Source organism: Chiloscyllium punctatum, chromosome 24 (genome assembly GCF_047496795.1).
Source record: "Chiloscyllium punctatum isolate Juve2018m chromosome 24, sChiPun1.3, whole genome shotgun sequence".
NCBI classification, from domain to species: Eukaryota; Metazoa; Chordata; class Chondrichthyes; order Orectolobiformes; family Hemiscylliidae; genus Chiloscyllium; species Chiloscyllium punctatum.
The window spans coordinates 86150964-86167887 of NC_092762.1; the positions used below are offsets into that span (position 1 = coordinate 86150964).

At 42.8% G+C, this 16924-nt stretch overlaps 1 protein-coding gene across 3 annotated transcripts in view; it reads right to left on the reverse strand.

Annotated features, from left to right (window-relative positions):
* The window catches only part of LOC140494794 (3',5'-cyclic-AMP phosphodiesterase 4C-like), a 332319-nt gene that overhangs the window by 253619 nt on the left and 61776 nt on the right, over positions 1–16924 (reverse strand). For all 3 annotated transcript variants that reach the window (XM_072594393.1, XM_072594394.1, XM_072594392.1), the window contains exon 3: positions 1172–1392. In XM_072594393.1, the coding sequence (XP_072450494.1) occupies positions 1172–1392 (221 nt within the window). The remainder of the gene's footprint in view (positions 1–1171; positions 1393–16924) is intronic.

A 16924-nucleotide genomic window follows, 5' to 3' on the forward strand; every position in this document is an offset into this window, starting at 1 on the left:
TATGTAATCAAAACCTGCAACACCACTTTTGCCTTGCTGCTAATTCTTCAGTCAAATCGATACTGAAAGACAGCTTATGGCACATGTCCCCCAGCACTGATAGCAGGACTACAACTCTTATAAGCTCAAGTCTTTTAAATAAATCAATTGTTTTTTTCAAAATTTTTAGACTAAGAGTGGAAAAAAAAACAATCCTTTGTTATATCTCCTCTCATTTCCACAGCGGCAGGAAATGGAATATGCAAATCAATTTTGACTCAACCAACTCCCACACCCCCTTCCCCAAAGAGAAAACAGCAGACTGGAGAATGCACACATCGAAAACAAAAATGCTAGAAATCCCAGTGGGTCAGGTTGCATCCGTGAAGTTTACATTTCTGATGAAGAGTCATCTGACTTAAAACTTTAGCTTGCTCTCTCACCACAGATGCTGATGACCTGCCGTGATTCCCAGCATTTTTTGTTTTCGGTACAGATTTCAACACCTACAGTAATTTGCTCCTACAGAATGCACAGATTTATAAGCTTTGAACTGGATGACCAGTAAGACCACTATGGTCCTCTCCAAGTATTATTGATTAATGGTTTCACTCTCTGCCAGAGAGTCAGAGTTCCAACTGTTTTTTTGTCGTTGTTCTCTTCTTTTATGCTGTTTCTTTCTCTGCCAGTTTTCTTACATCAATGAAAATCCATGTACTTCTAGTTGTTCCATTCCTGAGGTACAGTGATTCCATTGATGGTGTTAATGTCTGTCCCACAGATTGGACACAGAGCTATTTACAGCAGGGTCAGAGTCACACAACCCCAGATCATAGTCCACCAGGTTTATTCAAAATCACAAGCTTTCGGAGCTTAGCTTCTTTGTCAGGTGTTGGATTATATCCTGGTGTCATGTGACTTCTGACTTTGTCCACCACAGTCCAACACCAGTTCCTCCGCTCCTCATCGTGAGTTACAGCAGAGATTGGGTTCATAACACCACAGCAGGACAGCTGGCACATTAAGGTTGATTTAAGATATCTACAACTGCACATTTCCAAACACATATTATCTACACACGTTACAGGCAGATACACTGTAAGTGTGTGCACATCAAAGCTCCCACTGTCAAAGAACAGGCATCTCTGAGATATTTCACACAGTGAGGAACAGAGAGCCACTCCTCCCTTACCTTGGGCTGTTGTTCTGTGCTGCAGCAGATAAAGCCTCATCTTGTGCAGGGACGATGAGCCTCAGGCCCTGGTCCTCTTTCAGTTGTTTATAGCCCTCATAGAGTGTAGACTGTCGCCAGGACAACGGAGGCAGCTGCAGAGTTCCCGATGAGTGTCTCTTCACCAAGCCAAACATGGACGGCTGACCTGGTGACAGCAGATCGAGCGAGTCTTTCATTCTCTGGCAACAAATGGGAAAGTAAAAGGGGTTAGGAGAGGAGGAAAATGGTGAAAGAAATGGTGCATTTGTCCTGGTGTGAGGGTGGGGGATCTGAGAGAATGGTGATTAGAAACAAAATAATTCACAAATGTTTTCATTAGTCACAACCATGCAGCATGATAACAATCTGATCAAGCAGATATGATATACTTTCATTTTCATAAGTGAATGCTTGAATGAGAATGCAAATGTGGAAAGGGTTGGTTAGCTCAGTTGGCTGGATGGCTGGTTTGTGATGCCAACAGCATGGGTTCAATTCCTGCCGGGGGTTTCCACAAAGGTCTCTTCTCCTCAACTTCTCCCCTTGCCTGAGATGAGGTGACCCTCAGGTTAAAGCACCACCATAGATTCCCTACAGTATGGAAGCAGGCCATTCAGCCCATCAGGTCCATAGCAACGCTCCAAAGACCATTCCATCCAGACCCACTAATATCCCTGTAATCCTGCATTTCTCATGGCCAATCCACCTAGCACATCCCTGGTAACTATGGGGCAATTTAGCATGGCCAACTCATCCAACTGCACATCTCTGGACTGTCAAAGGAAACCAGAGCACCTGGAGGAATGAAAACTCCACACAGACAGTCGCCTAAGGCTGGAAGAGAACTCAGGACCCTGGTGCTGTGAGGCAGCAGTGCTAACCACTGAGCCACTGTGCTGCTGCTCTCTTGACCAGTCATCTCTCTCTCTAATGACTGAACAGCCCTATGATCTGGTAAGATTATAGTAATTTTCTAAATGTGCATCTGTCCAAGATAACAGATTGCCACCAACTTCCTAAGGGTAACTATAGACAGGTAATAAATGCTGTTCCAGTCAGCAATGCCCATGTCAAATGAATATTTTAAAAAATCATATGAACATGTGACCACACAAATATTTGAATGCATGACAATACAGAATAACATTTTTATGTGTAATTGCTTAAGGGATAACTATTGAGCAAGAGACAAAGGCAAATTTCCTTCTTCATGTGAGTATCATACAATCTTTCAAAGCTATCTAGGAGGGAAAATGGTTTGATCTTGCTTACTTTGCACTTAATAGCAAAGACTCATTTTCTCCCTTTCATACCATTAATTTACCATAAATCCACCCATTAACAAGACTATTATTCTCTCTCCACTTCTTACAACCTCTTTTCCTTTTGCACTGGGCCTCTGTACCATCTGCCCTCTTGCTGCTCCTCTGCCTTGATCAAACTATAAAAAAGAGCCTGTTTTCCAACACCTTTCAGTTCTGTAGAAGAGTCATAGTCATCTCAAAACTTTAACTCTGTTTTTCTCTCTCTAAAGCTGCTGTCAGACATGCCGAGCTTCTCCTGCATTCTTTGTGTTTGTTTCAGATTTCCAGCATGCACAGGATTTTACCTTTAAACAGATTTGTGCTGCATCCAAGAGGTGACACCTGCAATAGTGCAGCACTGCTTCAGGACTGCACTGCAAGTATTCCTCTGGGATATGGACCAAAGCTTCTGGAGAGGAGCTCAAACATGCAGCCTTCTGACTCACAGGTGAAAGGGAGAGAGTGACCAATGAGCTGAGAAGCCAAGGCCAGATTGTAGAATAGTGGAAAGGTCTTGGGATTGAAAGGGCAATGGTGGGAAGAGGAGAGTAGATCCAAGGAGCTCCAAGAATAAGCCACCCAGACAATGTTCCGCGTGTTGCTGGTCCATTATTTGGTCTTCCTAATTTAACTAAGACTGAGTCAATATCTCACGACTAACTGTAATACATCAAAAACTCAGTTCTGAAGAATGAGATTCACATGTTGATGAAACCACCCACACATTCTAAGTCAATGCATAATTGATTGGCCTGTGGACATGGCAATAATTCTTGTACAGCGAGTGGATTAGAGGCTTTAGATAATCAATAAAAGTGTGTTGAAGCATTAAAACAATTTAAAATGAAAAGCTGGGGAGGATGAGATCAATGGGCAACTTCTGTATTTAACATTGTCATGGCCTTTTATAGTGGCAGTGGGAGGTGAACTCATTTGGAAAGAAGTTGAGCGGGTAATTGGAAAGGCAAATGGAATGTTGGCCTTTATTTCCAAGGAAATGAAGTATAAAAATAAGGAAGTTTTGCTAAGACTATACAAGACACTTGTCATACCACAGCTGTAACACTGAACAGTTTTGGGTCCTTTATCTAAGGAAAGACATACTGACATTGGAGGCAGTCCTGAGAATGTTCACTAGGCTGATACCAGATATGACTAGATTAGAGTGGTGCTGGAAAAGCACAGCTGGTTGGGCAGCATGTGAGGAGCAGGAAAATCAACATTTCAGGCAAAAGCCCTTCATCAGAATATCAGATATGGAAGGACTGTCTCATAAGGAGAGTTTGTGTGGATTAGGTTTGCGTTCATGGGACTTTGGCAGAATGAGACACGACCTTATTGAAACATGTAAGATTCTTAGATGACTTGATGCTGAGACGTTGTTTCTCCTTGTGTGAAAATCTACAACCAGAGGGTATCATCACAGAGTCATGGTTTGCCCAGTTAGAATTTCGCCCCTCAGAGAAATCTGTGACTCTGTGGAATGCTTTACCACAGCGGGCTGTTGAGTCTAGGTCATTAAGTATATTCAAGGCTGAGACAGACAGATTTTTAATCAGTAAGGACCATCGAGGGTAATGGGGAAAAAGTAGGAAAGTGATGTTGAGAATTATCAGATCAGGCATGATCTCATTGAATGACCATGATGTGGAGGTGCTGGTGTTGGACTGTGGTGGACAAGTCAGAAGTTACATGACACCAGGGTACAGTCCAACAGGTGTATTTGAAATTACAAGCTTTCAGAATACTGTGCCTTCGTCTGGTGAAGTCACTTTGGCAATGCTTCAAACGTTTGTGATTTTAAAAAAAACCTATTGGACTATAACCTGATGTCATGTAACTTCTGACTTTAATGGCAGTGGAGGACACAATTATGTGTGTGTATATGTGTGTGTGTGTCTGTGTATGTGTGTCTGTGTGGATGTTTGTGTCTGTGTGTATGTATGTGTGTGTGTGTATGTGTGTATACGTGTGTGTGAATGTGTACGTGTGTGTCTGTGTGTGTGTATGTGTGTCAGTGTGTCTGTGTGTGTGTGAGCATGTATGTGTGTGTGTATGTGTGTGTCTGTTTTGTGTGTCTGTGTGTGTCAGTGTGTCTGTGTGTGTGTATATGTGTGCGTGTGTTTACACAAATGCCAGTTGTGATAAGGACACAAAGAGTCTGCAAAGAGATATTGATACGTTCACTGATTGGGTAAACATTTGGCAGATGGAGTATAATGTGGGAAAAGGTGACCTTATCAACTTTGGTTTTAAGAACTGAAAAGCAGAACATTATTTAAATTGACTGCAGAATGCTGCAGTACAGAGGAATCTCAGTATGTCAATCTCAAGCACAATGTTGATCTTTATTGCAAAGGGGCCTGAGTATAAAAGTAGGAAAGACTCCTTACAAACGTACAGAACATTAATGAGATCACACCAAATGCACGGCATGCATTTTTGGACAGCTTACTTCAGGATATACATGAATTGGAATGAGTCAGAGGTGATCCACTGGGCTGATTCCTGGGACGTAAGGGATCTTTTATGAGGAAAGGTTAAGCAGTTTGCACCTTCCTCTGAGAGACCTGGACAGAGAGCACATAGAGTCATCGAGATATACAGCATGGAAATAAAGCCTTTGATCCAACTCATCCTTGCCGACCAGGTATCCTAAACTGATATAGTCCCATTTGCCAGCATTTGGCCCATATCCCTCTAAATCCTTCCTATTCATGTGCTCATCCAGATGCCTTTTAAATGTTGCAATTGTACCATGGAGAAGATGTTTCCATTAGTGGGAAGAGACAAGGACCCGATGGCACAGCCTCAGAGTGAAGGGATGATCCTTTGTAACTGAGATAAGGAGGAGTTTCTTCAGCCAGAAGGTGGTGAATCTGTGGAACTCATTGTTATAAAAGGCTGTGGAGGCCAAATTATTTACTTATTTAAGACCGAGATAGATGGTTCTTGATCAGTCGGTGGATCGAGGGTTCCGGAGCGAAGACGGGAGATTGGGGTTGGGAAACATTTCGGCCATGATCGAATGGTGGAGCAGACTTGATGGGCCAAATGGCCTCATTCTGCTTCAAGATGCTATGGACTCATGGCCCTCATTAGAAGTAAGAAAAATGGGGTGATCTTGTTGAAACAAAGAAGATTTTGCAGAGGCTTGACAGAGTGGATGCTGAGTTAACACAACAAGCAGTTAAACAGATGATTGGGTTAATTAATGAATTAATTGACTGAGAGAATATAAAGGTCGGGGGCGGGGGGGGCAGCTGCAACCAATGTATGGAAGGAGCTTTAAGATTGAATCGTTAATAAACTTGCTCCATAAAGAAAGGTGTCTTGAACGTTTATCTCACCAAATGGCTTGGGTCCAGATTGAAAGTATTTTCATTCAACTGTTCCACCTTGGTGGAAACAACAACTTTATTTCAGAGTCTGTTTCTAGGCAACCTTCAATACAGGCCACATCACTCTCAAACCAGCTTTGTCAAGTGATTAAAGTCATAAAAGCCATTGCTTATCTCCCTTTTCTTATCTACTTTCCAAAATTACATGGCATCCAACAAAAAGCAGATCCCTTACACTAAATACTAAACACTTGGCTTCAGTAATTGCTGCTGAACATAACTCCCAGTGCCCTTTCAAAAGCTTTTTAATCCAGAATGTTCAAACAGTTCCATATTCCAGTTCCTCATAATTCTTAAATGCATTTACAACAGAAGTTGAAACTTAAGGTCAATGGAAAAATGGAGTGAGTATGTGGCCACAGCAAGATAACGCTTTGGTACTGTCAGTTTCTAAGAGAAACAAGATCAGGTGTAACGTATTCTCGGAGTTATGGCTCAGCAATCGGACATTTAGAAATGCAGAAAGGTGAGCTTTCAAATACATATGAGGCACTGTCAGATATTGATAAATTAGAAAGCAGGATGGATATTTTGTAGAAGAATGTACAGTATAATGCAATTTAACAGAATATATGCAAGATTGCAAACATGCTAGTTGAAAATTCTTAATTAAATGCTTGTCTTTAAATTGTGGTGTCAGACATAGATAAACTCTATGTTCATTCCAGTATTAACTGGAGTTGGGTTTTCAGAAAGATACCCACGTTTGGAACATAATCTCAGAAGCTCTCACCTGAGAAAGGATGTACTGGCACTGGAGGGGGTGCAGAGGAGGTTCACTAGGTTGGTCCCAGAGTTGAGAGGGTTGGCCTATGTGGGGAGATTGAGTAGACTTGCCTATACTCATTGAAATTTAGAAGAATGAGGGGGAATTTACAGAAACATATAAAATTATGAAGGGAGTAGATAAGATAGAAGCAGGGAGATTAGTTTCACTGGTGGGTGAAACGAGAACTAGGGGGCAATGCCTCAAAATAAGGGGGGAGCAGATTTAGGGCTGAATTGAGGAGTAACCTCTTCACCCAGAGGGTTGTGAATCTGTGGAATTCCCTGCCCAGGGAAGAAGTTGAGGCAACCTTGTTGAATGTTTTTAAGGCTAAGGTGGATAGCTTTTTGAACAATGAAGGAAGTAATCGTTCTGGTGAGAGGGCGGGGAAGTGCAGCTGAGTCCATGAAAAGATCAGCCATGATCTTATAGAATAGTGGAGCAGGATTGAGAGGCCAGATGGCCCACTACTGCTCCTGGTTCTGATGTTCTTAAGCCTTAAAAAAAAATCCTGGGAAAATATTGCTTCCCAATTCAAATGGGGAATCAGCAGTAATGCTAAGAATGAAGCACTGAATAGTAGCAGCAATGTGAGACTGTCCAGACTCAGGCTAGAACTGTCAAGATAAAAGGAGGATCGTAATCAGAGGGAATGGGTACAGAGGTGTCTCTGGCAATTAGGACATCAACATGAATTGGGGAACTATAACAGAACAATGAATGCTGGAAGTGCCCAGAATATGGTCAACATGTATTTTAGATGTGACTCAAATTATTATTATGGAATGATCTGTCCTCAATGGATTAACAAGGTTTTTTGAAATTACATATGACACAGCATGATGGCTCAGTGGTTATCACTGCTGACTCACAGCGCCAGGGACCAGGGTTCAATTCCAGTCTCAGGCAACTGTCTGTGTAGAGCTTGTACATTCTCCCCGTGTCTGCGTGTGTTTCCTCCGGGTGCTCGGGTTTCCTCCCACAATCTAAAGATATGCAGCTCAGGTGAATTGGCGATGCTAAATTGCCCATGGTGTTCAGGGATGTGTCGGTTAGGTGCATTAGCCATGGGTAATAGGGAATGGGTCTGGGTGGGTTACTCTTCAGAGGGACGCTGTGGATGTGTTGGGTCAAATTGCTTGTTTCCACACTGTAGGGATTCTATGATCCAAGGTTTGGAAAGGGAAGTTGGTGATAATGATCAGGGAGAGGAAATTATACTAATTACAAAAACCTGCAGACCAGTCATGGATATTTTTGCTGGAGACTTGTTCAATTGCATGTGTTAGACAGTGGATGCACATTCAGAGTGTGTGGCATGGATTACTTAAAATGTTACATAGAATCTTTTACATAGAATATAGAAAAATACAGCACAGAACAGGCCCTTCAGCCCACGATGTTCTGCTGAGGATTAATCTTAATCTAAATTAAAATAACTTAACCTACGCACCCCCTCAATTCACTCCTCTCCATGTGCATGTCCTTCAGTCGCTTGAATGTCCCTAATGACTCTGCTTCCACCACCACTGCTGGCAATGCATTCCATACAATCACAACTCTCTGCATAAAGAACCTACCTCTGATGTCTCCTCTATACCTTCCTCCTAACACCTTAAAACTATGACACCTCGTGCCAGTCAATCTTGCCCTGGGGAAAATTCTCTGCCTTTTGACTTAATCCATGCCTCTCATTACCTTGTACCCCTCGATCAGGTCTCCTCTCTTCCTCCTTCTCACCAGAAAGAAAAGTCCGAGCTCAGTCAACCTCTCTTTGTAAGACAAGCCCTCCAGTCCAGGCAGCATCCTGGTAAACCTTCTTTGCACTCTCTCCACAGCCTCCACATCCTTCTTATAATAGGGCAACCAGAACTGGACACAATATTCCAAGTGTGGTCTCACCAGGGACTTGCAGAGCTGTAGCAAAACCTTGTGGCTCTTAAACTCAATCCCCCTGTTAATGAAAGCCAAAACACCAAATGCTTTCTTAACAACCCTATCCATTTGGGTGGCAACTTTGAGGGATCAATGCACTTGAACACCAAGATCCCGCTATTCCTCCACACTGCCGAGAATCCTGTCTCTAATCCTATATTCAGCATTCAAAAATGCATCACTTCACATTTATCCAGGTTGAACTCCATCTGCCATTTCTCAGCCCAGCTCTGCATCCTGTTTATGTCATGCTGCAGCCTGTTAACAGCCTTTGATACTATCAATGGCACCTCCAACCTTTGTATCATCGGCAAATTTACTAACCCATCCTTTAATCTCCTCATCCAAGTCATTTATAAAAACTACAAAGAGCAGAGACCCAAAAACAGAGCCCTGCAGGACACCACTCAACACTGACCTCCAGGCAAAATACTTTCCATCTACAACCACTCTCTGCCTTTTGTCGGCCAACTAATTCTGAATCCAGACAGCCAAATCTTTCTGCCCATACTTCCTGACTTTGTGAATGAGCCTTCCATGGGGAATCTTATCAGATGCCTTGCTGAAGTCCAGATACACCACATCCATTGCCTGACCTTCATCAACCTGTCTCATCACCTCCTCAAAGAACTCAATAAGATTTGTGAGGCATGACCTGCCCTGCACAAAGCCATGCTGACTGCTTTTAATCAAACTGATGCTTTTCCAAATAGTCATAAATCCTATCCCTCAGAATTCTTTCTAAAACCTTGCTGAACACAGACGTTAGACTGACAGGTCTGTAATTGCCAGGGATTTCCCTATTACCTTACTTGAAAAGAGGAACAACATTCGCCTCCCTCCAATCCTCCAGTATGAATCCTGTGGAGAGTGAGGAAGCAAAGATCTTCGCCAGTGGGTGAGCAACCTCCTTTCTCACTTCCCTGAACAACCTAGGATAAATCTGGTCTGGCCCTGGGGAATTATCAATCTTAATGCTTGCCAAAATTTCCAGCACACCAACTTCCTAAATCTTGATCTGTTCATGCCTGTTTTCCAGCTCCTCAAAGTTCTCATTCACAACAAGGTCCCTTTCCTTCGTGAAAACCAAAGTAAAAAACTCATTTTGGGCTTCCCCTATCTGTTCAGACTTCACACACAAGTTCCCTATGCTATCCCTGATCAGCCCTACCTTATCCTGATCATTCTCTTATTCATCACGTAAGAGTAAAATGCCTTTGGGTTCTCCCTAATCCTTCCTGCCAAGCCTGTTTTTCCTCAGTCCATTTCTGAGCTCCTTTCAAGTAAGCTGTAATCCTCTAAAGCTGTGCTAGTTCCTTGCTTCCTTCACCTTACGTACGCTGCCTTCTTCCTTTTGACGAGAAGCTCCTCTGTTCTCACCATCCAAGGGTCCTTAATCTTACCCCTTCTTACCTGTCTCAGAGGAACAAATTCGTGCATCACTCACATCAACTGCTCCTTAAATAGTGTCCACATGCCTGCTGTCCATTTTCTGTGGAACAATTGCTCCCAATCTGTACTTCCCAACTCTTGTCTGACAGCATAATAATTTCCTTCTCCCCAATTTAATATCTTCCCTTTGTAACAGCTCCTTTCCCTCTCCAAGGCTATGGTAAATGTGAAGCAGTTGTGGTCACTGTCATCAAAGTGTTCTCCCACCGTGAGATCTGACACCTGTCCTGGCTCATAGACGAGCACCAAATCCAAACTGGCCTCTCCCCTCATTGGCCTGTCTACATACTGAGTAAGGAAACCCTCCTGAACACACCTGACAAAAACAGCTCCATCCAAATCATCTGCACTTAGGAGGTTCCAGTCAATATTGGGAGTGTTGAAGTCACCATAACAATAACCCTGCTACATCTGCATTTTTCCTAAATCTACCAGCCTATGAGCTCTTCACTGCTGTTAGCGGTTCTGTAGAAAACCCCCAATGCGGTGGCTGCTCCCATGCTGTTCCTAACTCCCACCCATACTGACTCAGTAAACAAACCTTCCTCAACAACCTCCGTTTCTGTAGCTGTGACGCACTCTCTAATTAGCAATGCTTTATTTTAATAATAAAGATCAAAGTAAGATTGAGGAATTTGAGGGGTCACCTGGGGCACTTCAAATTTCAGGATGACAAAGTGCTGAAACTCTCCCCACCACACTCTCCCTCCCCCCACCCCCTACACCCTCACCCCACACCCCCAAAATCACTGAAAAGTAGCTGAAGCAAACCAGTTAACCAGTCAATCAGTTAGCCAGTTAGTCAGCATAGACATAGTATTAACTGAAATAGCTTTATCAATGTGCAGAACATCTACTAACAAGGTAGAACTGCCCATTGAATGTAGCAAAGTAATTGTTTTTGGGAAGTCAGTGGATCTACAGTTCACACAATCTAGACATTATTATATCCCTTTAACAAGACCTAACTTCCCTAATCAATATATTAAAGAGATGCAATTGGAAATTTAAATAGGAAAAAAGTCTAGTTATTTTAAAACTTATCAGTAGTTTTCTCCATTCAATCTATGACTCATTTACATAAACCTAGAGGTGGAGTGGACAATGAAGAAGGTTACCTCGGATTACAATGGGATCTTGATCAGATGGGCCAATGGGCTGAGAAATGGCAGATGGAGTTTAATTTAGATAAATGCTAGGTGCTGCATTTTGGGAAAGCAAATCTTAGCAGGACTTATACACTTAATGGTAAGGTCCTCGGGAGTGTTGCTGAACAAAGAGACCTTGGAGTGCAGTTCATAGCTTTTTGAAAGTGGAGTTGCAGGTAGATAGCATAGTGAAGAAGGCATTTAATATGCTTTCCTTTAATGGTCAGACGATTGAGTACAGGGAGTTGGGAGGTCATGTTGCGGCTGTACAGGACATTGGTTCGGCCACGTTTGGAATATTGCGTGCAATCCTAGTCTCCTTCCTATGGGAAAGATGTTGTGAAACTTGAAAGGGTGCAGAAAAGATTTACAAGGATGTTGCCAGGGATGGAGGATTTGAGCTATACGGAGAGGTTGAATAGGCTAAGGCTGTTTTCCCTGGAGCTTCGGAGATTGAGGGTTGACCATATAGATATTTATAAAATCATGAGGGGCATGAATAGGATGAATAGACACAGTCTTTTCCCTGGGGTAGGGGAATCCAGAACTCGAGAGCATAGGGTTAGAGTGAGAGGGGAAAGATATAAAACAGACCTAAGGGGCAACCTTTTCACACAGAGGGTGGTATGTGTATGGAATGAGTTGCCAGAGGAAGTGGCGGAGTCTGGTACAGTTGCAACATTTAAAAGGCATCTGGATGGGTATATGAATAGGAAAGGTTTGGAGGGATATGGGCTGGGTGCCAGCAGGTGGGACTAGATTGGGTTGGGATATCTGGTTGGCATAGATGAGTTGGACCGAAGGGTCTCTTTCTGTGCTGTACATCTCTATGACTCTCGAAGTGGAGGTCTCAGCACTGACTCCTGTGGGATACCACTCATTACATTCTGACAAATAGAAAATGACCAATTCTTGTCCATTTTCTGTTTGCTGCCGGTCAGCCAATCATCTATCTGTATCAATATGTTATCCCCTACACCATCAGCTTTTATTTTCTACAATAGCCTTTGATTATCAAGTGCCTTCTAGAAATCTAAGTAGGATCCATCCACTGGTTCCTTTTCATCCACAGCTCATTTTACTTTCTCAAAGAACTTCATAACTTGGTTAATCATGGTTTCTCTTTCACAAAACCATTGATTTTCTTAATTATCCTGAAATTTTCAAAGTATTTTGCTATACTGTCTTAGTTATAGCTTCCAACATTTTCCCTGAGACAGATGTTAAATTAATTGGCCTGCAGTTTCCTCCTTTCTGCTATTTTCCCTTTTTGAACAAAGCAGTCATTCTCATTATATTTCAATCTAATAGAAACTTCCCCAAATTTTGGGAATGTTGGAAAATTAAAACTGCACATTAACTATTTCATTGGAAGCGCCTCTTTGAGGACCCTAACATTGCAATGGAACAATGGAGTATGAGATGCCATTTAAAATCTTAGTAAATCAACCAACACAGAAATGAACATCTTCCTAAGAGTCTCACAGCAGATAGTTGGGGTTTACCCTTCATTTCAATTATGTTTTGGATGAAATTCAACCATTCCCTTGGACAATTAGTCCCCAGCTTTTTTTAAATTATTCAGTCACAGGATGAGGGCTTTTCTGGCTGGACTTGCATTTGTTGTCCATTTATTGGGTGGCATGGTGGCTCAGTGGTTAGCACTGCTGCCTTATAGCAGTAGGGTCCCAGGTTTGATCCCAGCCTCGGGTGACTGTCTGTGTGGAGTTTGCACGTTCTCTAAGGGTTTCCTCCCACAGTCAAAAATGTGCAGGTCAGGTGAATTGGTCATGCTAAATTTCCCATAGTGTTACGTGCGTTAGTCAGAGGAAAGTGGGCCTGGGTGGGTTACTCTTCGGAGGGTCGATGTGGACTTGTTGGGCCAAAAGGCCTGTTTCCAGACTGTAGAGAATCTAATTCCCTACTTATGCGTAGGCCAGACTAGGTAAGGATGGCAGTTTCTTTTCCTAAAGAACGTTGGTGAACCAGATGGATTTTTCTGACAATAGATTCATGATCATTATCGACTTTTAATTCCAGATTTTTTATTAAATTCAAAACCACCAGCTGCTGTAGCAGGATTTGAACCCAAGGTGCCCAGAGCATTACCTGGGTTTCTGTATGGAATGAGCTGCCAGAGGAAGCGATGACATCGGGTACAATTACAACATTTAAAAGGTGTCAGGATGAATGTGTGAATAGGAAGAGTTTAGAGGGATATGGGCCAAATGCTGGCAAGTGGGACTAGATCAGATTGGGATGTCTGGTCAGTGCAGACGAGTTGATTGAAGGACCTGTTTTTGTGCTGAGGGAGTCTATAACAGCCCAATGATAATACTCTGGGAGCTTGAGGGCAGACTGTACTTAGTTGCACATTTTCTGAGTATGTGGACAGAAGGACATTCCTTAAGGCTGGAATTTTGAAGAAATGTTGGCAAATTTAATAGCATCATATAAGGCTGTCAGAAGAAAAGTTTAATCCAGGGGACATGTTATATTCCAAAGGTGATGGGCAGAAGGAGCTGAACACAACATGCAGGATTCTAGGTAGCAATGAAAACAGTACCTTTTCATGCATGGTTAGGTTGCATTCCTCAAGGTTAATTGATGAGGCTCCAGGCATTTCACATACAGCCATATGTTGCAATATTATGAGGACCAGATTATCACAGATGCAGGATTGACTCCATGTGAGTAAAGTGATATTGAGGCCTGGGACAACACTTTGTCCCCCCAGGACAATGACCAAAGGTTGGTACCAAAGGTTTGGAAATTTACACAAATGTACCAGTGGACGTTTCCAGGGGTAGACGTGTTGTGTGTTGTACAGAGCTCAGAAAAACAGTAACCCTTTAAGACAGCTAGATGACATTGAGACACTGTAGAGTAAGAGATTTCTACTTACTCTGTATTCAGCTCTCAGCCATTCAGTCAGCAATTGGCCTGTCTATCAGTATTCCAGTGAGTCAGTTGTCAACTATGTATTGACTACAATAGTGATCTAAGTAAGCACGTAACCCAGACTGTATATATAAGTCTAACATGTCATAATAGTATACATAGTTGTTAATAAATTTCCACAACCCTGACTCAATATTAACACAACTCACATAGTCGCAAATGTTTACAGAACGGAAGGAGACTCATTGTGTCCTTACCAGTCAACACAGATCTGACCACACTTCTCCCATTTTCCAGCTCTTGGCCTGAAGCCCTGGAGTCTATGGCAACACAAGTATTATCAAAATACTGCTTAAATATTATGGGATTTTCTGATTCATCCACCCTTTCAGACAATGAGTTCCAGATTCCCAGCTCCCTCAGGAAACGCAGAAATCAGAAAAAACATTCACCTCACCTCTTCTCATCGCCTTCCACTTCTTATCTTAAAGCTATGACTACTAGCTTTCACTCCTCCAGTATTGGAAAAAGCATTTTCCTATCCACTTTATCTATGCCATTCAAAATATTGACTGTGAATACTATAGTTCAAGTATTTAGATGGGTTAGTTTTTGTCTCGTGTGTGCAGGAGGGTATCCTGACACAGTATGTAGACAGGCCAACAAGGGGTGAGGCTACACTAGATTTGGTACTGGGTAATGAACCCAGCCAGGCAATATATTTGGAGGTAGGTAAGCACTTTGGTGATAGTGACCACAATTCAGTCACATTTACTTTAGTGATGGAAAGGGATAGGTATATACCACAGGGCAAGAGTTATAGCTGGGGGAAAGGCAATTATGATGTGATTAGGCAGGATTTAGGATGCATAGGATGGGGAAGGAAACTACAGGGAATGGGCACAGTTGAAATGTGGAGTTTATTCAAGGACCAGCGACTGTGTGTCCTTGATAGGTATGTACCTGCCAGGCTGGGAGGAAGTGGTCAAGCATGGGAGCTGTGATTTACTAAGGAAGTTGAATCTCTTTTCAAGAGGAAGAAGGCGGCTTATGTTAGGATGAGATGTGAAGGCTCAGTTAGGGCACAAGTTAACCAGGAAAGACCTAAAGAGAGAGCTAAGAAGAGCCAAGAGGAGATATGAAAATTAATTGGCGGATAGGGTCAAGAAAAACCCTAAAGCTTTCTAGAGATATATCAGGAATAAAAGAATAACTAGAATAACATTAGGGCCAATCAAGCATAGTTGTGGGAAGCTGTGCATGGAATCAGAGAAAATAGGGAAAGTGCTAAATGAATACTTTTCATCAGTATCCACACTAGAAAAAGACAATGTGGTCGAGGAGAATACTGAGATACAAGCTACTAGACTAGATGGGATTGAGGTTCACAAGGAGGAGGTGTTAGCGATCTTAGAAAGTGCAAAAACAGATAAGTCCCCTGGGCCAGATGGGATTTATCTGAGGATTCTCTGGGAAGCCAGGGAAGAGATTGCAGAGCCTTTGGCTTTGATCTTTATGTCATTATTGTCTCCAGAAATAGTGCTAGAAGACTGGAGGACAGCAAATGTTGCCCCCTTGTTCAAGAAGGGGAGTAGAGACAACCCTGGAAATGATAGACCTGTGAGCCTTACTTTGGCTGTGGGTAAAGTGTTGGAAAGGGTTATAGGAGATAGGATTTATGATGGTGGGCGGCACGGTGGCACAGTGGTTAGCACTGCTGCCTCACAGCGCCAGAGACCCGGGTTCAATTCCCGCCTCAGGCGACTGACTGTGTGGAGTTTGCACGTTCTCCCCGTGTCTGCGTGGGTTTCCTCCGGGTGCTCCGGTTTCATCCCACAGTCCAAAGATGTGCAGGTCAGGTGAATTGGCCATGCTAAAAATTGCCTGTAGTGTTAGGTAAGGGGTAGATGTAGATGTAGGGGTATGGGTGGTAGGGGTATGGGTGGGTTACGCTTCGGCGGGGCGGTGTGGACTTATTGGGCCGAAGGGCCTGTTTCCACACTGTAAGTAATCTAATCTAATCTATCTATCATCTAGAGAGAAATAAGTTGATTAGGGAATAGTCAACACGGTTTTGTGAAGGGTAGGATGTGCCTCACAAATCTTACTGAATTCTTTGAGAAGGTGTCCAACAGGTAGATAAGAGTAAATCAGTTGATGTGGTGTATATGAATTTCAGTAAGGCATTTGATAAGGTTCCCCATGGTAGGCTATTGCACCAAATACGGAGGCCTGGGGTTGAGGGTGATTCAATGGTTTGGATCAGAAATTGGCTAGCTCAAAGAAGACAGAGGGTGATGGTTGATGGAAAATATTCATCCTGGATTTCAGTTACTATTGTGTACCACAAGGATCTGTTTTGGGTCCACTGCTGTTTGTCATTTTTATAAGTGACCTGGATGAGGGCATAGAAGGATGGGTTAGTAAATTCGCAGATGATACTAAGGGCGGTGGCATTATGGATAGTGACAAAGGATGTCGTGGGTTACGAGGGACATAGATAAGCTGCAGAGCTGAGGGGAGACGTGGCAAATGGAGTTTAATGTGGATAAGTGTGAGGTAATTCACTTGGAAGGGGTAACAGAAATGCAGAGTTCTGGGCTAATGGTAAGATTCTTGGTAGTGTAGATAAGCAGAGAGATCTCAGTGTCCAGGTATCTAGATCCTTGAAAGTTGCCAACCAGGTTGATAAGGTTGGATAGCAGCTGAACAAAACTCTGTTGCGGCCAGATTTTGAGTATTGCGTACAGTTCTGGTCACCACATTATAGGAAGGATGTGGAAGCTTGGAAAGGTTTCAAAGGAGATTTACCAGGATGTTCCCTG